Below are 23377 nucleotides of genomic sequence, written 5' to 3'. Positions count from 1 at the left end.
TGCAAAGCTATGTTTATCCTTGGTTACAGGTGTTACTCTTTTTCCCACACTTTCCTAACAATTTGATGGACTTGTTTCTTCTCTAGGCCTGTTGGCGGAGATATGTGCAAAGAAATCTTTTCCTCCAGTATAAAATAGCCGCTCTAACCATACAACAGAGATACCGAGCGTGTTGTCTCCGGGCGCTCCAGCGTCACTATTACATGAGGCTCAGGACCGCTGCTGTTGTTCTACAGGTAGGTCTACATCGTGTAGAGGGAACATTGGGGAGGAGGACATCTTATTGGTGATCAGGAGGGTGATGCATATATTGAGGCTATACAGACAGGCATATGTAAAGGCGCCCTGCTCGTTCATCTCTGAAATGCAGGTTATAAATTATGTGGAATAGAGCTGGAATACAGCAGAGAATCTTACTGATTAGTTGTGTGGACTAGAGGACACTTAATCAATATAAGTCTATAAGACTCGGAACTGGGCTGTGGTCCCGTGATACAGGAGAGGACATGAGCAGCGCTGGAAACGGCAGAGCACAGCAACCGGTAAGTATTCTAATACACATGCTAGACACACGTTACTGATTGCTAATAATGGGACTGTAAACATGTATTTATTAATACTGTCTAATTCTTAGACTAGAACATCATGAAAAAAAACCAGATTTAGGGTTATACAACTTTCACTTGCTTTCACTTGGCTTTCTTTGTTCCCAAATTTTGGTGCATATTTTATAATATTTTTTATTTATTTATTGAAAGATGAATCCAGTCGGGGCATCTAATATAAATGCCAGTATAGTACAATGTAATAAGTCGTACATTGTTTATCCTATTCACTAAAGGATTAATACTACAGTTTGAGTTACATTTCGGCAAAAGAAAGTTTCTTTTGTTAAAATCACTTTAAATTTTATTTTTTTTTTACATTTTTTTTTCTTGTTTAAAACATTATTGTTGTAACACAGGCGGCCTATCGAGGGTCCCAAATCAGGTCATTCTTAAAAAAGGGGAGAGCGGCTCGTGTGATCCAGCAATTCTACAGATCCTACACTATCCGAAAAAACTACATGACCCTTATCAGGACTGTGATGAGTGTTCAGAGACATGTGAGAGCCAAGCAAGAAAGGGCAAGGTGAGCTGGTGCTGCCATGGCAGGGTCATACGTAGTAGGATCTGTATCCAGGCAGTGAAGTATTGGGAGCGTAATAGTGATGGTCGGCTTCTGTCTGTGGTCTTAGGTTTACTGAACTTCGAAAGGCCGCCGTGTGCATTCAGAGGAGATGGCGAGAGACCCTCGTTACAAGGGATATCCGCAAAGGGTTTCTGCAAAAGCGAGCGGCTGCAATAAGGCTTCAATCTGTGTACAAAGGATATGTTGTCAGAAAAGAGCTGCATGAGGTATGATATCTCCCATATTTCCCCCAAAATATGATGTTAAAGATGGGACCACCAGACCCTTCGGGGGGGGTGACTGATCTGGTATACAACGATCACTGGCTGTGGTATTGTACAAACTAAACCCGGCCTAATGTATCCAACAAGGCACTTTGTGTGGAGAGTAGCATGGCTGGAATGGTGTTATATTCTTACAGAATTATGGGAGCAGGATTGCTTTTTATTGTTCTGCTTTTTAAGGCAGGTTTCATATTTGTGGTTGTGTCCGCAGCGTTTCTGACCCATACATCCGCATGCGTCTCGATTTTTCTATCTTTAACATTGTAGACGCAGGTGCATGTATTCGCCTACGCATGCGTTTTTTCGTGGCGTGCAGTGGGGTGCGGCTAACGCACCATGTTAGAATTTTTGAGGTGGCAAATTTCCGTCAAGCATTGTGGATGAGGGCGTTAAAATTAACACATTACTGTCTATGGGAACGCATGTGTACGCATGTCTTTCTCCTTCGCCTCATTGGGGGGGACAGACCGTGGGACACAGACCGTGGGTGTTATGCTGCTTGCCACTAGGAGGACACTAAGTGATACAAAGAAAGTTAGCTCCTCCCCTGCAGTATACACCCTCCTGCTGGCCCTCAGCTAACCAGTTCTTGCTTAGTGTCTGTAGGAGGCACTTGGGTCTGTCAGACCCCAACTTTCTTATTTTAATTTTAATTTTTCTGTAAATTTTTATTCAACGGAGTGAAGGGGGCGACGGACCCCTTTTTATAGGGCCCGCTCTCCCCCGAACCAGCAACAGGCGAGCACGGCGAGTATACCTCCCCGTCCCTCTCCTGCGACGCTGGAGCACGCCAATTCTTACTGGGGCGACGGGTTTCCATCTTTGGTCCCGATCTCCCTTCCCCCTGCAAGACGGCGAGTACTTGGAGCCTGCTCTAATGTTCCTCTCCTGGGGCCCGACATACAAGGCCCACATCACATGGCGTTGCACAAGAGGAACGTACCAGTTCCTGAAGAGGATCCGAGAACGGAGGGAGCGCGCAGGGACAGGGGGACCTGCATCGGCAGCCATGGAGGCTGAACCGTGAGTACAGAGGAGTTTCTCCTGCGCTCCGGATCACTTGCGGCTGCCGCGCATTGCCACTGCCGGACAGGCCGGAAATTTAGTCGCCGGCTTTTCAGCTGGAGTAGGCTGCAGTGGGCAGATCCCTCCCACAGCCATAACCCCGCCCCCTATATCGGTGCTTCTCGTCTGGGACGAGAGGCGCCCTGCAGTTCTCGGGGGCCATTCTTCCTCACGCTGCCTGCGTGGAAGATGCGGTCCTGGGGGTGCCGCGGCAATCATTCAGCGCGCGGCCCGCCGACACGCTCCACCGGCAGGCTCCATAAATTTAGTCCCTGGTTTTTTCAGCCGGACTAGGCCGCAGTTGAAATCCCCTTCAGGGGCGAAGGTGCCTTCACGGTCCCGATGGGCTGAACTTCGTGGATGTACAGAAGCCCCTCTCCATGGTCCGGGCAGCCCCCACTGTCCCACCACTGTGAAAGCGGATGGCACAAGGAGGCGGACGGTTCCTCTCCACCTCCCTAACAAAAGGGATGATGGATTGAGGTTTATCCCTCTATCTCTGCACCTGAGGTAACGCCCATCCACGCTCCGACATCCGCGGCGGCTCCATGCCGGGACGCGCACCGTTGGTGAGTGGATCCTGGCAGCGATGGGCTTCTGCAGCGGGATAGTCACAGGCAGTCTCAGGCTTCCCTGTGGCCCACCTCCTTGAGGTAACGCTCCAGCCGGCTACAAAAATTTAGCTCCCGGCTTCAGCCGATGTGTAGGCCGCACCCCAGAAGCGCACTGTGGCACATTAAGGCGGCTCTGCCTTTTTTCCTGGCGCTTTTCGCCTGGCACGGAAGCACTCGATTTTCTCAAGCAACGGGTGTGACCACCCCTCACTTCTACGCTGGCGAGGCACGTGACCAGTACCGGCTGCAGAAATTTACGCCCCGGCTTGGGCCTATTCATGGAAGTCTCGAGACTCCGCCCACGTCGTGCCTGTGGTTCCGCCCCCTGAATTGGCGCTTCTCGCTCGCTGCGAGATTTTACCTAAACCCGCATGACCAGTATTCCTGGTCTTAAAGGCACGTGACCAGTATTCTCTGGTCTTAAAGGCACGTGACCAGTATTCTCTGGTCTTAAAGGCACGTGACCAGTATTCTCTGGTCTTAAAGGCACGTGACCAGTATTCCCTGGTCTTAAGGGCACGTGACCAGTATTCCCTGGTCTTAAAGGCACGTGACCAGTATTCCCTGGTCTTAAAGGCACGTGACCAGTATTCCCTGGTCTTAAAGGTGCCTGACCAGAATTCCCTGGTCTTAAAGGCGCGTGACCAGAATTCCCGGGTCTTAAAGGCACGGGACCAGTAGGTATCCCCTGGTCTTAAAGGCACACGACCAGTATTCCCTGGTCTTAAAGGCACACGACCAGTATTCCCTGGTCTTAAAGGCACACGACCAGTATTCCCTGGTCTTAAGGGCACACGACCAGTATTCCCTGGTCTTAAAGGCACACGACCAGTATTCCCTGGTCTTAAAGGCACATGACCAATCCGAAACTGGTCATAAATGAGGAGCCCTCTGCCGCTGATCCCAGTTTATCCCAGTGTAACTAGTTCCCTCAGTCTAAACTCCCTCGTAGAGCTTTTGCCATCCAGTCCGGATATGCGATTCACTGGATAGAAGCCTCTACGTGGGACGTTGTGCCTGGTCTGATTTTTAAGGGCGACAGGCACTTTAAAGGGCGCCGGTCTCCCCACACCATCAACAGACGGGCACATGAGTGATTTCTGTTATGCTGTAATGTCTGTTGTCTGTATAAGTCCCCTCTATAAGTTGTAAAGCGCTGCGGAATATGTTGGCGCTATATAAATAAAATTATTATTATTATTATTATTATGAATGTCGCTTCCATATCCTTTTCTGCATCCAGGCCTAACGCCAGACAACCTGTCCTGTCCACCCGGAGACCTGAACTCTGTGGATGTACAGAGGCACCCTTTTTTCGGGCGTCTGAGCACCCCCCTCTGCATCACCACTCTTTAACAGAAGATGCAAGAAGGCGAATGTTCCCTCTCCACTTCCCTGTTAAGAGGATGGTGGATCAAGGCTCCTAATTTTTAACTCTGCAATGACCTGCTGGAAGCAGCGGCGCATTCTGCCACTCGGCAGATTAACCGGGTACAATCTCCTGTGGTTTACCTACCAGTATCCCTGCCCGATATGTCCTCAATTAAAAATGCCACGATCTGTCAAATAGCAAATCTGGTTTGTTCCGTTTTGCGGCTACGGGTCCAGCCCTCTACCCTCCCTAGCCGCCGCATGGATTGCTAGAGCAATGGTCTCCTGCCTGGAGACCTCAACTACTTTGATTCACACCAGTACCCCTTTCCTGAAGACAGTTCAGCTGGTCAATCAAATTTTTGAGCGGGAGACTAACCAAGGATCGTACGTTCCTACAGCCCCGACCAACAGTGAAAGGGTTGTCCAGGACAGTCTAGATCTAAGGGATCTTGGTTCCTAAAAGGGGAACGAGAAGTAGGACCGATCCCGGACCTCAAACTTCTAACAATTTTTTCACAAGGTTGTTCTTCTTCGAATGGAGCTCCTCCGCTCAGCCAAAGGTGCAGTCTCTGGCATCCATCGACATTCGGGATGCCTAACCTCTTCAAAAATCCCTTTGCTTTTCCATTCGTGAACAGCATTTAAGTCACGACCTTGTCCTTCGGCCTTGCTACCGCACCCAGTGTTCGCAAGGGTCATGGCGGCTGTCATCTTGCACCTAGAGGCGTGGCCGTCCTGCCCTGTTTGGCCGACTGTTTACCCGCCCTTGCATGACTACGCTAAGTCGTCTATATCACTTGTGATACCCTCTCACCCGGGCTGGTGGCTAGACTTAGACAACTTCTCATTTCCAGCCCAGCAGATATCCTTTTTGAGGATGATCCGGTACTCTTCCCGAAGGGTGGTAATTTTCCCTCCAGACAAGGTCATGGTTTTTCAACAGGGAGCTCGCGCTCTTGCTCACTCATCCCCTCATTTCATTCGATTTGCTGGGAGGGTTCTTAAAAAAAAAAAAAAAAATGGAGACGACAATGGAAGCAGGTCCTTCGCTCCGTTAGTTTTCAGCAAGTCAAGCAGCCTTTCAGACGATAGTCTCTGAGCTCCTTCATCCAGGGTTTTTTTCTCCCGGTTCCATGGTTACTAGTAACTTCCAATGCCAGTCCTCTTCTCCCGATCATTGCTCTGGAGATCTCAAAGGGGGTCCTATAGTAGGTCCACTACCTTATGGCGGGTCAACCCATCCGATTTCAATTGGACAACGCCACGGCTGTGTCATACGTCAATCATCTAGTGAGTACCCACGTTCAAGCACCATGGCCAAGGTACCTCACATGGGCCGAGATCTATCACTCTGTGATCTTGGCAGTACATATCCCAGGAGTAGAACTCTGGGCTGCGAACATATTTAGCCGTCAGGGTTTCACCTCAAGTGAGTGGGAACTTCACCCGAAAGTCTTCCATCAGACCCGCCATCACTGGAGCTCTACAGTTGTAGTTCGGATGGCGTCCTGACTGATCGCCTGTGTACTCGAGTTTGTTGTTCGGCCTCGAGATCCAAGAGCCATCGCACTGCATGCTCTGGTTATTCCGTGGTACCAGTTTCCACTTCCGAAAGATTTTCAGAAGCAGAAAGGGCCCCAGTGATCCTCGGAAATCCGCACTGACCACGTCAGTTCGCTTGCGGAGCTGGTAGCTTTCTGTCTTTCTGCAACAAAACTGCAAGTAGGGACCACCTCGCAGGATGTTTTCACATGTAGTTCTTCCCTATTGCATACCGTTAGATCATTGGGATCTATTCTATTAGGGAAGGTCGCCCCCTTTTTTTCTCGGTGATATACTCATCCTGACGAGTCTTCGGTGCTAACGGGTCTTTTCAGACTTTTTTTCCCTTATTTCCTTCAAGGCAAGGTTGTCCTCAGGCCTTCCCCGTCCCTAGTTACCAAGGTGGTATTGTATTACTACTGTCATGAGGGCATAGTTCTTCCCTCATCTCTTTCAGCACCAGTCCACAAAATGGAATGAGTTCCCCATATTCCAAACGAAGCGAGTGCTCTGAGTAGGTACGTCTTGAGGACGGCGTCCTTCCGAAGGTTGGACACTGTATCTTGGGTTTCCTAACGGTAAGAGGAAGGCTTTACAGGAAGGGTTTGGCCGTCTTCATCGGCCATTTAGCCTGGTGTATTCCTTTCACCATCCAGGAGTCCTTCCGTGTTAGATGACAGCCTATCTCCCTGTCTATCGTGGGTTCTAGGCACCAGGCGTCGACAAGACACGCCTGCAAGCTTGCGGATTTGTCCAGTCCGCATGCATTCTTGAAGCATTGTAATTCCCAGACTTCCAAAGATGTGACTCTGGGCAGGCGGACTCTGCAGGCCGCAGTGGCGCACTTGTAAGTAGCAGTTACACAGGGCCTGATCTAACGTTGTCCCCACCCAGGGACTGCTTTGGTACGTCCCACGGTCTGTGTCCCCCAATGAGGCGAAGGAGAAAGAGGGATTTTTGTGTACTCACCGTAAAATCCTTTTCTCCGAGCCAATCATTGGGGGACACAGCTCCCACCCTGGTATTGGCTTATGCTTGTTTTTATAATCCGATATGCTATACTCTCATATATAATATGACATGCTGTAAGCTAATATGTTGTTACTGATCTCCTACTGCTTTTTGCACCGAACTGGTTAGCTGAGGGCCAGCAGGAGGGTGTATACTGCAGGGGAGGAGCTAACTTTCTTTGTATCACTTAGTGTCCTCCTAGTGGCAAGCAGCATAACACCCCACGGTCTGTGTCCCAATGATTGGCTCGGAGAAAAGGATTTTACGGTGAGTACACAAAAATCCCTCTCTTACGTTCGATGCTCTTGCGTACTTCGGACTGCGCATGTCCAGGAACTCATTGAGACATGCCCTCCTGGAAATATTGAACGCATGCGCATAAAAAGCGCAAACGCAAGCAAAAAAGCATACAAACGCTGCGTGTTTTTTGCCGTCATGCGTAAGCTGATGCGGATAAACGCTACGTTATCATGCGGTTGCGGACGATACGCTGCAGACTCAACCGCAAATGTGAACCTAGCCTAACAAAACGTTTGGGTCTTAAGTGATAACCCAGTGGGAAAAATATTGACCTTTGTTCATTTTAAGTTATTTGTTTCCTGAGAAATGTAATCTGTGATTGAAGGGCGCAACTTTTCTTCCTGTAACATGCGGATGTCCTTCTTTTCTTTAGAAGCGGCGTGCCGCGTGTTCGATACAAGCCGCCTTCAGAGGCTTCAGGCATCGGCAGCGGTTCCTCCGCCTGAGAGGCGCAGCGGTGACCCTTCAGCGGCACTTTAGGGCTTTGCAGCCAGGAAGGTGTGAGCTGCTTCGTTACGTGCGGCTGAAGAATTGCGTGATCAGACTGCAGGCGTGCACCCGAGGCTGGCTGCTCCGAAAGCAGGTGACCCCCGCAGACCCCATGTACTCATCGTTGTGTTTGGTGAAATAATATTCATTCCCAGCTTAGAGATCAGCTGGTGTTTCTTCTCACCGATTCATACACAAATTACCTAAGGCAAATTATGGTAATTTGGCAGCGGAGGGGACACTGTTTACAAACACATGACAATTACTTGAAGGTGCTTGTGCTTAGGTCCAATTGTTAGTTATTTCTAATTGAAGTACTACTACTACTACTAGTAGATCATTCGTATCAGTGGAACGATCAATCCTGATCATCTTCCACAGTGACTTAATCTCTTATATAGGATTATTGCCCACCAGACGCTATCACAATCTCCTGGTTAGATCTTCTGTTATTACCCCCTATTGTATTCATACGGTCCTATATCAAATATGGCACTCTGACCCTTATTTCTATTGCGCAGCAGCCATTAGCCTAATCAGGACTGATAGTTTTCAGCCTTTTGTTGTGTATTTTTACTTGAATGCCTTTTCTTCCAGGTTGCTGGTGTAAAGCGAGAGCGTCAGCTTCTTAGGTTCAGCTCGGCTGTTCATCACCACCTGTGTGCCATCAGGATTCAGAGGTTTTTCCGGAATCACCTGGTGCTCAAAAGGGCACAAAATCATATTGGCCATGTGATTTACATACAGGTATGTACCTTGTTCATATACATGGGGCCATAATGTACATGTAAAGCATCATGGTGGTGAGGACCAGCTCTGAGACACGGGCTGGGACCTGTGATGGCACGAGTCCTAATAAGTGGCTGTTTTTGTAGAGATGGTATCGTTCCACAGTGCAGAGAAGAAACTATCACACGACGCAGCAAAAGATAATTACTCTGCAGCGCACAGTGCGGGGATGGTTACAGCACCGGCATGAAGCCGCCACTAAAATCCAGAGAAATGTCAGACTTTTCCTTCAGCGCAGAAAACGTGCTAGAGTGGCCAGAGGAATCCAAAAATTTCAGGTACCTACAGCATGAGGAGTTATTGGTGTACTCCATATCAGTGTGTGGGTATATATAACACTACAGTGAAAGTGTTTTTATTATCTTACTGTCAGGCCCTGTGGAGAGGACATCAGTGGAGGAAAGCGCATGATACCAAAGCACTGAAAAAGTTGCGACTGCGTCTACACTCAGTAAATGAAGAAATAAAAGAGGAAGACAAACTTTGTAACAGAACAATGGTCGCCCTGAATTACCTGCTGACCTACAAGCATCTCTCCTATATCCTGGAAGCTCTGCAGCATCTTGGTGAGCTTAGAAGTCCATCAGAAGGTTGATACTGGGGTCTTACTTAGGTCACTGTCAATCCTAAATGCTGATGGTTTCCCTTTATTCTCCTGCAGAAGTTGCCACCAGACTGTCCTCTGTTTGCTGTGAGCGTATGGCACAGAGTGGGGCAGTGAAGACCATATTTACCCTGATCCGTAGCTGTAACCGGAGCATACCTTGCATGGAAGTAATCAAGCTGTCAATTCAGGTGCTGCTAAACCTGTCAAAGGTGAGCATACAGATCGGGATTTTTATTGTCGGAGCTGCTCGTTTTGGAATAAACGGGTTGTCTGGCCTTGGGCTGTAAGTCTGCAGTCTTTGTGACTGGAGACATGTGAATCCTCACACCTATGCCAGCGTGTGACCACAAGTGCACAATTTGTATACATGTGATCACCTGCCGACTAGACTTGCACATCCTCGCTCAGTTATTATTATTATTATTATTGCGCCATTTATTCCATGGCGCTTTACATGTGAGGAGGGGTATACATAATAAAAACAAGTACAATAATCTTGAACAATACAAGTCACAGCTGGTACAGGAATAGAGAGGACCTTGCCCGCGAAGGCTCACAATCTACAAGGGATGGGTGAGAATACAGTAGGTGAGGATAGAGCTGGTTGTACAGTGGTTTGGTCGATCGGTGGTTACTGCAGGTTGTAGGCTTGTCGGAAGAGGTAAGTCTTCAGGTTCTTTTTGAAGGTTTCCACGGTAGGTGAGAGTTTAATATGTTGTGGTAGAGAGTTCCAGAGTAGGGGTGATGCGCAAGAGAAATCTTGTATACGATTATGGGAAGAGGAGATACGAGGGGAGTAGAGGAGATCTTGTGAGGATCGGAGGTTGGTGCAGGAAAGTACCGGGAGACGAGGTCACAGATGTATGGAGGAGACAGGGTGTGGATGGCTTTGTATGTCATGGTTAGGGTTTTGTACTGGAGTCTCTGGGTAATGGGGAGCCAGTGAAGGGATTGACAGAGGGGAGAGGCCGGGGAATAGCGGGGGGACAGGTGGATTAGTCAGGCAGCAGAGTTTAGAATAGATTGGAGGGGTGCAAGAGTGTTCGAGGGGAGGCCACAGAGCAGGAGGTTGCAGTAGTCCAGGCGAGTTCAAGTGGTATGAGATAGGTGGTTGGACATGTGTAGTCAGAATGTGGCTGGAAGTTTGCACATTGCAAGACTTGTGATCATATGGTCCCCCCTGCTCCCAGCACCGGAGAATCTTCACAATGCACTGTGAGTATTCACAAGTCTCCAGTCACTCCATGGCTGGACAAACACCTCTAAGTCTGGTGCACTATATAAATTCTGCTATGCCTTTCTTCTAGTGTTCTTCTTGTATTTGTTAGTAAAGGCCTCAGAGCAGTTTCATACATATACGACTCCTATCTCAACTGCTATATTTGCACCAGATAATTACCACAAATACTTTGATATATCTGCGTTCTAGTACAGTCCATTAAAGGGTTATACCAGCTCGCTTGCTTCCCTGCAAGTATCGGTAGACGAGACGTCACCAGCCGCACACTCCCCTCCCCCATCCTCGATATGCAAGAGGAGTGATCTGAAATACCCTTTAATGTGATTTAGTATTTGTAGCAGAGACCCTTTACTGTCACTTTAGAGAACACCCCGACCTGTCCTAGCACTGTATACCAGAAGTGGTGCTGGCTGAGAACAGAAAGCAGTGATGCTCAGATGTAAATCCTGGCCTCCTGATCAGTGATCACAACTCCTGACATGCTGTTTTTAGATGTCTGCCACCCTTTACACACATGTACATTGTTTTGTTCCCTGTACGGCCAGTGCTTCCACACATTTCCTATGTTGCCATGTTCACAAAGCCCAAAACTGGAATTCATGTACATTTTATCTACAGTATGAAAGAACGGTGCTTGCAGTCTACAAGGTGGACAACTCTATCGACATTCTCCTCGATTTAATGCAAATCTACAGGGAGAAAGCTGGAGATAAAGTATCCGACAAGGGGGGCAGCATTTTTACTAAGACTTGCTGTCTCCTGTCAATCTTTGCATTGAACACCCAAAGAGCTCGGGTAAGTGCCTGATGTCATGTGATTACATTGTGTTCACTGCCATCCTTCATATGATGCAGCTGTGCTGTCAGCCCAGGGATGGCCCGCTAGCTTGGTATGATGCAGCTGTGCTGTGAGCCCGTGGATCCCCCACCAGCTTTATGATGCAGCTGTGCTGTCAGTCCAGGGATCCCACGTTATCTTCATATGATGCAGCTGTTGTGTGAGCCCATGGATCCCGCTAGCTTCATATGATGCAGCTGAGCTGTGAGCCCATGGATCATCCGCTATCTTCATATGATGCAGCTGTGAGCCCATGGATCCCCGCTAGCTTCATATGCTGCAGCTGTGCTGTGAGCCCGTGGATCATCCGCTATCTTCATATGATGCAGCTGTGAGCCCATCGATCCCCGCTAGCTTCATATGATGCAGCTGTGCTGTGAGCCCGTGGATCATCCGCTAGCTTCATATGATACAGCTGTGCTGTGAGCCCGTGGATCATCCGCTAGCTTCAAATGATACAGCTGTGCTATGAGCCCATGGAGCCCCACTAGCTTCATATGATGCAGCAGTGCTGTGAGCCCATGGATCCCAGTAGCTTCATATGATGCAGCTGTGCTGTGAGCCCGTGGATCATCCGCTAGCTTCATATGATACAGCTGTGCTGTGAGCCCGTGGATCATCCGCTAGCTTCATATGATACAGCTGTGCTATGAGCCCATGGAGCCCCACTAGCTTCATATGATGCAGCTGTGCTGTGAGCCCGTGGATCATCCGCTATCTTCATATGATGCAGCTGTGAGCCCATCGATCCCCGCTAGCTTCATATGATGCAGCTGTGCTGTGAGCCCGTGGATCATCCGCTAGCTTCATATGATACAGCTGTGCTGTGAGCCCGTGGATCATCCGCTAGCTTCAAATGATACAGCTGTGCTATGAGCCCATGGAGCCCCACTAGCTTCATATGATGCAGCAGTGCTGTGAGCCCATGGATCCCAGTAGCTTCATATGATGCAGCTGTGCTGTGAGCCCGTGGATCATCCGCTAGCTTCATATGATACAGCTGTGCTGTGAGCCCGTGGATCATCCGCTAGCTTCATATGATACAGCTGTGCTATGAGCCCATGGAGCCCCACTAGCTTCATATGCTGCAGCTGTGCTGTGAGCCCGTGGATCATCCGCTATCTTCATATGATGCAGCTGTGAGCCCATCGATCCCCGCTAGCTTCATATGATGCAGCTGTGCTGTGAGCCCGTGGATCATCCGCTAGCTTCATATGATACAGCTGTGCTGTGAGCCCGTGGATCATCCGCTAGCTTCAAATGATACAGCTGTGCTATGAGCCCATGGAGCCCCACTAGCTTCATATGATGCAGCAGTGCTGTGAGCCCATGGATCCCAGTAGCTTCATATGATGCAGCTGTGCTGTGAGCCCGTGGATCATCCGCTAGCTTCATATGATACAGCTGTGCTGTGAGCCCGTGGATCATCCGCTAGCTTCATATGATACAGCTGTGCTATGAGCCCATGGAGCCCCACTAGCTTCATATGATGCTGCTGTGCTGTGAGCCCATGGATCCCAGTAGCTTCATATGATGCAGCTGTGCTGTGAGCCCATGGATCATCCGCTAGCTTCATATGATACAGCTGTGCTGTGAGCCCGTGGATCATCTGCTAGCTTCATATGATACAGCTGTGCTATGAGCCCATGGAGCCCCACTAGCTTCATATGATGCAGCAGTGCTGTGAGCCCATGGATCCCAGTAGCTTCATATGATGCAGCTGTGCTGTGAGCCCGTGGATCATCCGCTAGCTTCATATGATACAGCTGTGCTGTGAGCCCGTGGATCATCCGCTAGCTTCATATGATACAGCTGTGCTATGAGCCCATGGAGCCCCACTAGCTTCATATGATGCAGCAGTGCTGTGAGCCCATGGATCCCAGTAGCTTCATATGATGCAGCTGTGCTGTGAGCCCGTGGATCATCTGCTAGCTTCATATGATACAGCTGTGCTATGAGCCCATGGAGCCCCACTAGCTTCATATGATGCAGCAGTGCTGTGAGCCCATGGATCCCAGTAGCTTCATATGATGCAGCTGTGCTGTGAGCCCGTGGATCATCCGCTAGCTTCATATGATACAGCTGTGCTGTGAGCCCGTGGATCATCCGCTAGCTTCATATGATACAGCTGTGCTATGAGCCCATGGAGCCCCACTAGCTTCATATGATGCAGCAGTGCTGTGAGCCCATGGATCCCAGTAGCTTCATATGATGCAGCTGTGCTGTGAGCCCATGGATCCCCCACTAGCTTTATGATGCAGCTGTGCTGTGAGCCCATGGATCCCGGTAGCTTCATATGATGCAGCTGTGCTGTGAGCCCATGGATCCCCGCTAGCTTTTTGATCCCCGCTAGCTTCATATGATGCAGCTGTGAGCCCATGGATCCCTGCTAGCTTCATATGATGCAGCAGTGCTGTGAGCCCATGGATCCCCCGCTAGCTTTATGATGCAGCTGTGCTGTGAGCCAATGGATCCCCCACTAGCTTTATGATGCTGCTGTGCTGTGAGCCTATGGATCCCCGCTAGCTTCATATGATGCAGCTGTGCTGTGAGCCCATGGATCCCTGCTAGCTTCATATGATGCAGCTGTGCTGTGAGCCCATGGATCCTGCTAGCTTCATATGATGCAGCTGTGCTGTGAGCCCATGGATTCCCCGCTAGCTTTATCATGCAGCTGTGCTGTCAGCCCATGGATCCCCGCTAGCTTCATATGATGAAGCTGTGCTGTGAGCCCGTGGATCATCCGCTATCTTCATATGATGCAGCTGTGCTGTGAGCCCATGGATCTCCCGCTAGCTTCATATGATGCAGCTGTGCGGTGAGCCCATGGATCCCCGCTAGCTTCATATGATGCAGCTGTGCTGTGAGCCCGTGGATCTCCCGCTAGCTTCATATGATGCAGCTGTGCTGTGAGCCCGTGGATCTCCCGCTAGCTTCATATGATGCAGCTGTGCTGTGAGCCCGTGGATCTCCCGCTAGCTTCATATGATGCAGCTGTGCTGTGAGCCCATGGATCCCCGCTAGCTTCATATGATGCAGCTGTGCTGTGAGCCCGTGGATCTCCCGCTAGCTTCATATGATGCAGCTGTGCGGTGAGCCCATGGATCCCCGCTAGCTTCATATGATGCAGCTGTGCTGTGAGCCCGTGGATCTCCCGCTAGCTTCATATGATGCAGCTGTGCTGTGAGCCCGTGGATCGCCCGCTAGCTTCATATGATGCAGCTGTGCTGTGAGCCCGTGGATCTCCCGCTAGCTTCATATGATGCAGCTGTGCTGTGAGCCCGTGGATCTCCCGCTAGCTTCATATGATGCAGCTGTGCTGTGAGCCCATGGATCCCCGCTAGCTTCATATGATGCAGCTGTGCTGTGAGCCCATGGATCATCCACTAGCTTAATGCATTCTGCAATACATCATAATGTGTACATTTTACACATGTTTTGGATAACAAATACAGTGAACTTTAAAATTCTGAGAGTCCACGGCTCTATATTTGTTTTCCTCAGGAAATCTGTGCCATACCTAAAGCTCTGGATCGTGTCTGCAGCATTTACAAATTAACAGCACGAAAACACAGGATGGACACTGCCAGAAATATCAGACAGCAGCGCATGAGCAGTGCTCATAGTCCTGGGAATGTTTTGTTTCAAGCCACACCGGTGCGGACAAGAATTGTTTCAAGGTATGTCCCATCTGCTGATACTGATGTGATATACTTCTATTATTCCCCCATTGATTACGGTTGACTGTCAGAAGAAGTCTTGTACTGCTGCGGAGAGGCTTTATAGTCCAACCACAAAACTATAAGGATGGTGATGTCAAAAGAACACTCCAGGCAGAAATGATATGGTTCTTCCTACTGCAAGGAGAACATGATGACACTTTGTGTTCTCTAAAGGGCATTATGGCGTTCAGCGAATATAAACACATGAATAAATTATTATAGAAACTTAATTAAGTCAGCGGTTACTCTGTGTCAGACAGTCTGCGTCTTGGCCCTTTCTAACTGACATGAAATATATTCTGCCATTTTTTTATCTACAGCTTTTATTCAGAGCCATGTCTCTAGTTATTCCTATATGGTCCTGTATCTACACTGCCATCTTGGCAGCTTGTCCTACCATCCCTGCACCTTATCTTTGGCAGCTTATAAATATTATTGTCTCCCTTGTATATTTTTGTAAAGTTATCGCTGAATCTCTTTACAGAATAAAGCCAGACTGGGTGCTGAGAAAAGACAACATGCGAGAGGTGGTTGACCCCTTGAAAGCCATTCAGATGGTGATGTTGACCTTCGGGATGTCCATCTAAGTCCGTCCCACATTGAAAAGAATCCTGGTAGTTAATTTTTAAAGATTGTAAAGGAGAATATTTTTATTGTTAAAAAAAAGTTATTTGATAATTGTATATTAGAAGCAAATCATTTTATCATCTCCAGTACTATGCTGCTATTTTCACCGCCGCCTCCGTCCAGGCACCGACCATGGGAGGTTGAGTCTATGGAATCAAAGCTACGCTGTTTCTGTAGCTCTCTCTCCACTAGACTCTTTCCTTCTCCCAACCTCCTGTATCTGGCCTCTGGACACAATTATTCCTGCCTCAGACATGAGACTGAGCTGGAAATACCCTTTAACCCCTTCCCGACCTGTGATACAGCGTATGCGTCATGAAAGTCGGTGCCAATCCGACCTGTGACGCATATGCTGTGTCACAGAATGATCGCGTCCCTGCAGATCGGGTGAAAGGGTTAACTCCTATTTCACCCGATCTGCAGGGAGAGGGGGAGTTGTACTTCAGCCCAGGGGGGGTGGCTTTGCCCCCACGTGGCTACGATCGCTCTGATTGGCTGTTGCACTTTCGACAGCCAATCAGAGCAATTTGCAATATTTCACCTATGAAAATGGTGAAATATTGCAATCCAGCCATGGCCGATGCTGCAATAGCATCTGCCATGGCTGGAAATCATGTTCTGCCCCCCCCACACACACACACACACACACCGCCCCCGATCTCCTCCCCAGTCGTCAAAATAAAAAAAATGTAAATGACCCCCCCCCCCCCCTTTATCACCCTTATAGCTAGGGACAACAATAAAATAAAGAAAATATATATATTTTTTTTTTTTCCCCCACTAGGTTCAGAACCAGGGTTAGGGTTAGGGTTTTCTGGTCCTCTGGATTTTTCCTTAGGGTTAGGGTATTCTGGTCCTCTGTGGATTTTTCCACAGCGCATTTGATAAATTCGCAGTGTAAAACCGCTGCGGACTTATCGCGGATTCAACGTGGTGTTTCTGCGGATTTCACTGCGGTTTTACAACTGCGGTTTTCTATTGGAGCAGTTGTAAAACCGCTGCGGAATCTGCAGAAAGAAGTGACATCCTGCGGAATGTAAACCGCTGCGTTTCCGCGCAGTTTATTCCGCAGCATGGGCACAGCGTTTTTTGTTTCCCATAGCTTTACATTGAACTATAATCTCAAGGGAAACTGCTGCAGACCCGCAGCTGCGGAAACGCTGCGGATCCGCAGCGTTTTCCGCAGCGTGTGCACATAGCCTTAGAATTAGACTATGTGCACACGGTGTGGATTCGGCTGCGGATCCGCAGCGGATTGGCTGCTGCGGATTCGTAGCAGTTTTCCAACAGGTTTACAGTTCCATGTAAATCTTTGGAAAACCAAATCCGCTGTGCCCATGGTGCGGAAAATACCGCGCAGAAACGCTGCGTTGTATTTTACGCAGCATATCAATTCTTTGTGCGGATTCCGCAGCGTTTTACACCTGTTCCTCAATAGGAATCCGCAGGTGAAATCCTCACAAAAACCACTGGAAATCTGTGGTAAATCCGCAGGTAAAACGCAGTGCCTTTTACCTGCGGATTTTTCAAAAATGGTGCGGAAAAATCTCACACGAATCCACAACGTGGGCACATAGCCTTAGGGTTAGGGATGGAATTAGGGCTAGGGTTGGAAATGGGTTTAAGATTAGGCTTGTGGTTAGGGTTATGGTTAGGGGTGTGTTGGGGTTAGGGTTGAAACTAGGGTTGGGATTAGGGTTAGGGGTGTGTTGGGTTAGGGTTGTGGTTAGGGGTGTGTTGGGGTTAGGGTTATGGCTAGAGTTGGGATTAGGGTTAGGGGTGTGTTGGGGTTAGTGTTGGAGTTAGAATTGAGAGGTTTCCACTGTTTAGGCACATCAGGGGTCTCCAAACGCAACATGGCGCCACCATTGATTCCAGCCAATCTTGCGTTCCAAAAGTCAAATGGTGCACCCTCCCTTCCGAGCCCCAACGTGCAACCAAACAGTGGTTTACCCCCACGTACGGAGTACCAGCATACTCGGGACAAACTGGGCAACAACTATTGGGGTCCAATTTCATCTGTTACCCTTGTGAAAATAAAAAATTGCTTGCTAAAACATCATTTTTGAGGAAATAAAAATGATTTTTTATTTTCATGGCTCTGCGTTGTAAACTTCTGTGAAGCACTTGGGGGTTCAAAGTGCTCACCACATATCTAGATAAGTTCCTTTGGGGGTCTAGTTTCCAAAATAGGGTCACTTGTGGGGGGTTTCTACTGTTTAGACACATCAGGGTCTCTGCAAATGCAACGTGACGCCCGCAGACCATTCCATCAAATTTTGCATTTCAAAACGTCACTACTTCCTTCTGAGCCCCGGCGTGTGCCCAAATAGTGGTTTACCCCCACATATGGGATACCAGCATACTCGAGACAAACTGGGCAACAACTATTGGGGTCCAATTTCTCCTTTTAGCCTTGTGAAAATAAATAATTGCTTGCTAAAACATCATTTTTGAGGAAAGAAAAATGATTTTTTATTTTCACAGCTCTGCGTTGTAAACTTCTGTGAAGCACTTGGGGGTTCAAAGTGCTCAACACACATCTAGATAAGTTCCTTTGGGGGGTCTAGTTTCCAAAATGGGGTCACTTGTGGGGGGGGTTTACTGTTTAGGGACATCAGGGGCTCTGCAAACGCAACGTGACGCCCGCAGAGCATTCCATCAAAGTCTTCGTTTCAAAATGTCACTACTTCACTTCCGAGCCCCGGCATGTGCCCAAACAGTGGTTTACCCCCACATATGGGGTATTAGCGTACTCAGGAGATACTGGACAACAACTTTTGGGGTCAAATTTCTCCTGTTACACTTGGGAAAATAAAAAATTCTGGGCAAAAACATTATTTTTGAGGAAAGAAAACGTATTTATTATTTTCACGGCTCTGCGTTATAAACTTCTGTGAAGCATTTGGGGGTTCAAAGTGCTCACCACACATCTAGATAAGTTCCTTTGGGGGTCTAGTTTCCAAAATGGGGTTACTAGTGGGGAGTGTCTACTGTTTAGGCACATCAGGGGCTCTGCAAACGCAACGTGACGCCGGCAGAGCATTCCATCAAAGTCTGCATTTCAAAACGTCACTACTTCCATTCCGAACCCCGACGTGTGCCCAAACAGTGGTTTACCCCCACATATGGGGTATCAGTGTACTCAGGAGAAACTGTACAATAACTTTTGGGGTCAAATTTCTCCTGTTACCCTTGGGAAAATAAAAAATTCAGGGCTAAAAAATCATTTTTGAGAAAAGAAAAATTATTTTTTATTTTCATGGCTCTGCGTTATAAACTTCTGTGAAGCACTTTGGGGTTCAAAGTGCTCACCACACATCTAGATTAGTTCCTTCAGAGGTCTAGTTTCCAAAATGGGGTCACTTGTGGGGGAGCTCCAATGTTTAGGCACACAGGGGCTCTCCAAACGCGACATGGTGTCCGCTAATGATTGGAGCTAATTTTCCATTCAAAAAGCTAAATGGCGTGCCTTCCCTTCCGAACCCTGCCGTGTGCTCAAACAGTGGTTTACCCCCACATATGGGGTATCAGCGTACTCAGGAGAAATTGGCCAACAAATTTTTGGATCCATTTTATCCTGTTGCCCATGTGAAAATGAAAATATTGAGGCTAAAAGAAATTTTTTTGTGAAAAAAAAGCACTTTTTCATTTTTATGGATCAATTTCTGAAGCACATAAGGGTTTAAAGTGCTCACTATGCATCTAGATAAGTTCCTTGGGGGGTCTAGTTTCCAAAATGGGGTCACTTGTGTGGGAGCTCCAATGTTTAGGCACACAGGGGCTCTCCAAACGCGACATGGTGTCCGCTAACGATGGAGATAATTTTTCATTCAAAAAGTCAAATGGCGCTCCTTCCCTTCCGAGTCTTACCATATGCCCAATCAGTGGTTTACCCCCACATATGAGGTATCAGTGGACTCAGGAGAAATTTCCCAACAAATTTTAGGATCCATTTTATCCTGTTGCCCATGTGAAAATGAAGAAATTGGGGCTAAAATAATTTTTGTGAAAAAAAAGTACGTTTTCATTTTTACGGATCAATTTGTGAAGCATCTGGGGGTTTAAAGTGCTCACTATGCATCTAGATAAGTTCATTGGGGCGTCTAGTTTCCAAATTGGGGTCACTTGTGGAGGAGCTCCAATGTTTAGGCACACGGGGGGCTCTCCAAACGTGACATGCTATCCGCTGAAGATTGGAACCAAATTTTCATTCAAAAAGTCAAATGGCGCTCCTTCCCTTCCGAGCCCTGCCGTGCGCCCAACCAGTGGTTTACCCCCACATATGAGGTATCAGCGTACTCAGGACAAATTGGACAACAACGTTCATGGTCCAGTTTCTCCTTTTACCCTTGGGAAAATAAAAAAATTGTTGCTAAAAGATCATTTTTGTGAATAAAAAGTTAAATGTTCATATTTTCCTTCCATGTTGCTTCTGCTGCTGTGAAACACCTGAAGGGTTAACAAACTTCTTGAATGTGGTTTTAAGCACCTTGAGGAGTGTAGTTTTTAGAATGGTGTCACTTTTGGGTATTTTCAGTCATATAGACCCCTCAAACTGACTTCAAATGTGAGGTGGTCCCTAAAAAAATGATTTTGTAAATTTTGTTGTAAAAATGAGAAATCACTGGTCAAATTTTAACCTTTATAACTTCCTAGCAAAAAAAAATTTTGGTTCCAAAATTGTGCTGATGTAAAGTAGACATGTGGGAAATGTTATTTATTAACTATTTTGTATCACATAACTCTCTGATTTAACAGAATAAAAATTCAAAATTTGAAAATTGCGAAATTTTCAAAATTTTCGCCAAATTTCCATTTTTTTCACAAATAAACGCAGAAATTATTGACCTAAATTTACCACTAACATGAAGCCCAATATGTCACGAAAAAAAAATCTCAGAACCGCTAGGATCCGTTGAAGCGTTCCTGAGTTATTACCTCATAAAGGGACACTGGTCAGAATTGCAAAAAACGGCAAGGTCATTAAGGCCAAAATAGGTTGGGTCATGAAGGGATTAAAAAAACAAAACTATAACCCAGCTGTTTGGAATGCTACTGTAATATACATTTCCTGCTGTAAATAGCCTTTTGTACAATTTAAGATATAATGTACAATAAAGACCAGTGCTTAACATCTCCGACTCCTGAGTCTTCTGCTCACTTGGTGCCTTGTGGTCTCACTTGGTTTAATTGGAGATCGGGAAGTCCTTAGTGAACAGGGATCTGAAAAGTTCCCATTAGAATAGCTGTGGGTTCCAGCCGCCTCCAGCAGTGTACCTCATAGCCACATTGAGCTGTGTCCTTAGCCCAGCTGCCTGTGGCTACCACCGAAATGCCCTGACAAAAAAACTATGGCCACACATCCGGCATTCTCCTTAGCCCAGCCTCTTGTGGCCGGCGCGTGAAATGCCCTGACAAAAAAACCATGGCCACACATCCGGAGTTCTCCTTAGCCCGGCCTTCTGTGGCTACCAGCTGAAATGCCCTGACAAAAAAAACCATGGCCACACATCCAGCATTCTCCTTAGCCCAGCCTCCTGTGGCTGCCAGCTGAAATGCCCAGACAAAAAAAAAGCCAATGCCACACATTCAACATTCTCCTTAGCCCGTCCTCCTGTGGCTGCCACCAAAATGCCATGACAAAAAAACCATGGCCACACATCCGGCATTCTCCTTAGCCCAGCCTCCTGTGGCCGACGCTTGAAATGCCCTGACAAATAGAAACCATGGCCACACATCCGGCATTCTCCTTAGCCCAGCCTCCTGTGGCCGACGCGTGAAATGCCCTGTCACAAAGTGCAGGCATGCTTGGCCACCTCATAAGTCTGGCAATGTAATAAAGGTGCCAGCCACAGGCTGCTGGGCCAAAGTGTCCACCTGGTCTCACAGCACATTGGGAAGAGTAAAGCTAGTATAGTCATACTCTGTTTGATTTGTATGTCAAAAATGCAACTATTTGTATAAAGGGGAATAAGGGAAGACAACAGCGAAGATGCTGACTATACAATCCGTTTAGAAACCTAAAATATTTAGCTGGGCGTTTATAGAGATGTAGCTGCAGCGCCCCAGAGTCCTGGTCGTTGCAGTACTGTGGCTCCGCCGCTAAGGGGGGCTATGGTACGTCTGATGGCACTGAAGGAGTTCATCTGACCAGGTATCACAGACACCAATACATTTCACAGTCTGGCCTCCAGGGGGAGCTAAGGGTACTATTCATTAGGCCACTCCTCACAGTCTGGTAAAACTGGGGGTTAGGCAGGAAGTTAGAGAGAACGCTGACTGGGTTGGAGCCAGGCAACACCTTGTGGCAGAGGGTGTTGTAGGGGAAGATTCGGTAGGGTCCCTGTCAGGGGTGGGATCCTGACAGAGGCCTGGCAATCAGAGAGAAAGCTACGGGACCGCGCCTGCACTTCATAGCGGCGGTGCCCTAAGAAAGGACAAGAAGCGAGATTTATTGTGCTGAGTGAGAAACGAGATCAACGCAACAGGGAGAAATACCAGTAGGAGTCGTGCTGTTAGACCGAGGCAACATCCTATTGAGGCGTAAATAACCGGTGGCCGGAACGCCGAGGAAGTACAGAGCTCTAGGCATTACTTCAAACCAACGGCAGGACAGAGAGCTATAGGCTTGCTGTCTCACCTACATCACCTACGCAGACATAGGGGGCAACCTTTGGAGAGGGGCGACTCTAGGGTCCCGGAAGAGCTCCGAGCCTTCCTGTCATACGGGTGCGTTCTACCATAAGATCTGGGGGACGAGATTAAGAAGAACATCAGAATCGAGTTGTTGTGAGGGAACACGAGGAACAGACACAACAGTTGTGGGGACTATCCCGTAAGCACAGCAGGGGAGGACCACAACACATAAGCGCTAGAAGGAAGGCACAGATTTCCACCTGCAACGGGAACTCTGGAGGTGCCATCGGACCGGCCGGACTTGCGCAGCCCGGTTAACCGTAATCCGGACTGAGGACCCAGAAGCCTTCAGTAAAGAGACTGCAACCTGGTGTCCTCGTTATTAACTGCGACCGGCACTACACCGCACCACTACCACCATCCACATCTATTACTGTGCGCCCCTCAGCAGGGTCACGGACCGGGTCTAGCCACCGTGACAACCCCAGAGCAGAGACTCAGAGGTCTGGTACCGGGTACCCCCTCGGCCCTGCGGCAGTGGGGGCGCTACAACTTGGCGTCACGAACAGGATCTACTTAAGCCTGAAGAATCGGGTCATGTGTGCCTTGGAACTGTGATTTACTGTGCTTGGACTGTACTTTATTGCAAAGACTCTGTGCTGCCATTTACCGCCAAAAGTTCCCGCCAAAAGCCGCCGCCATTGAGACATTATGTGGCGGGCGGAACAAGTGGGGCGTGTCGTCGTGGGAGTAGCTTGGAAGAATGGCGCGAAGGTTGAGCCAGCCCCTCACAGATACTACTATGTTCGGGAGATATGCCCATCAACAAGGAAAGCCCGCCTCCTAATCTGGGACGGCGGCGGGAAGAAGAACCGCTATCCAGAAGGGGTAAAACCGGAAGCCCTGGACGACGCGAGGCAGAGCCAGATTGGCGAGATGACGAATGAAGGTCGCCCAGAAGAGGGGGAGAAGGCCCGCACCAGTCCCAGCCAATGGGAGCTGAGCAACCTTTCACCAGGCTGCGATGACCGGGAAATTCTCGGGGCGGAAGTGGAGGAGCTCTGCCG

General features: G+C 48.3%; 1 protein-coding gene across 1 annotated transcript in view; it reads left to right on the top strand.

The window, feature by feature from the left end:
* The window catches only part of ASPM (assembly factor for spindle microtubules), a 63303-nt gene extending 47529 nt beyond the window's left edge, over positions 1–15774 (top strand). Inside the window, exons 20-30 of the mRNA XM_077276030.1 lie at positions 87–236; positions 965–1131; positions 1238–1397; positions 7734–7943; positions 8447–8596; positions 8725–8916; positions 9012–9204; positions 9300–9454; positions 11104–11280; positions 14827–15002; positions 15529–15774. Coding sequence (XP_077132145.1) covers positions 87–236; positions 965–1131; positions 1238–1397; positions 7734–7943; positions 8447–8596; positions 8725–8916; positions 9012–9204; positions 9300–9454; positions 11104–11280; positions 14827–15002; positions 15529–15631 — 1833 coding nt within the window. The 3' untranslated portion in view covers positions 15632–15774. The remainder of the gene's footprint in view (positions 1–86; positions 237–964; positions 1132–1237; positions 1398–7733; positions 7944–8446; positions 8597–8724; positions 8917–9011; positions 9205–9299; positions 9455–11103; positions 11281–14826; positions 15003–15528) is intronic.
* The last annotated feature ends 7603 nt before the right edge of the window (positions 15775–23377 follow it).

Source organism: Ranitomeya variabilis, chromosome 8, assembly GCF_051348905.1.
Source record: "Ranitomeya variabilis isolate aRanVar5 chromosome 8, aRanVar5.hap1, whole genome shotgun sequence".
Classification (NCBI taxonomy): Eukaryota; Metazoa; Chordata; class Amphibia; order Anura; family Dendrobatidae; genus Ranitomeya; species Ranitomeya variabilis.
This window is presented reverse-complemented; position numbering and strand designations above follow the sequence as displayed.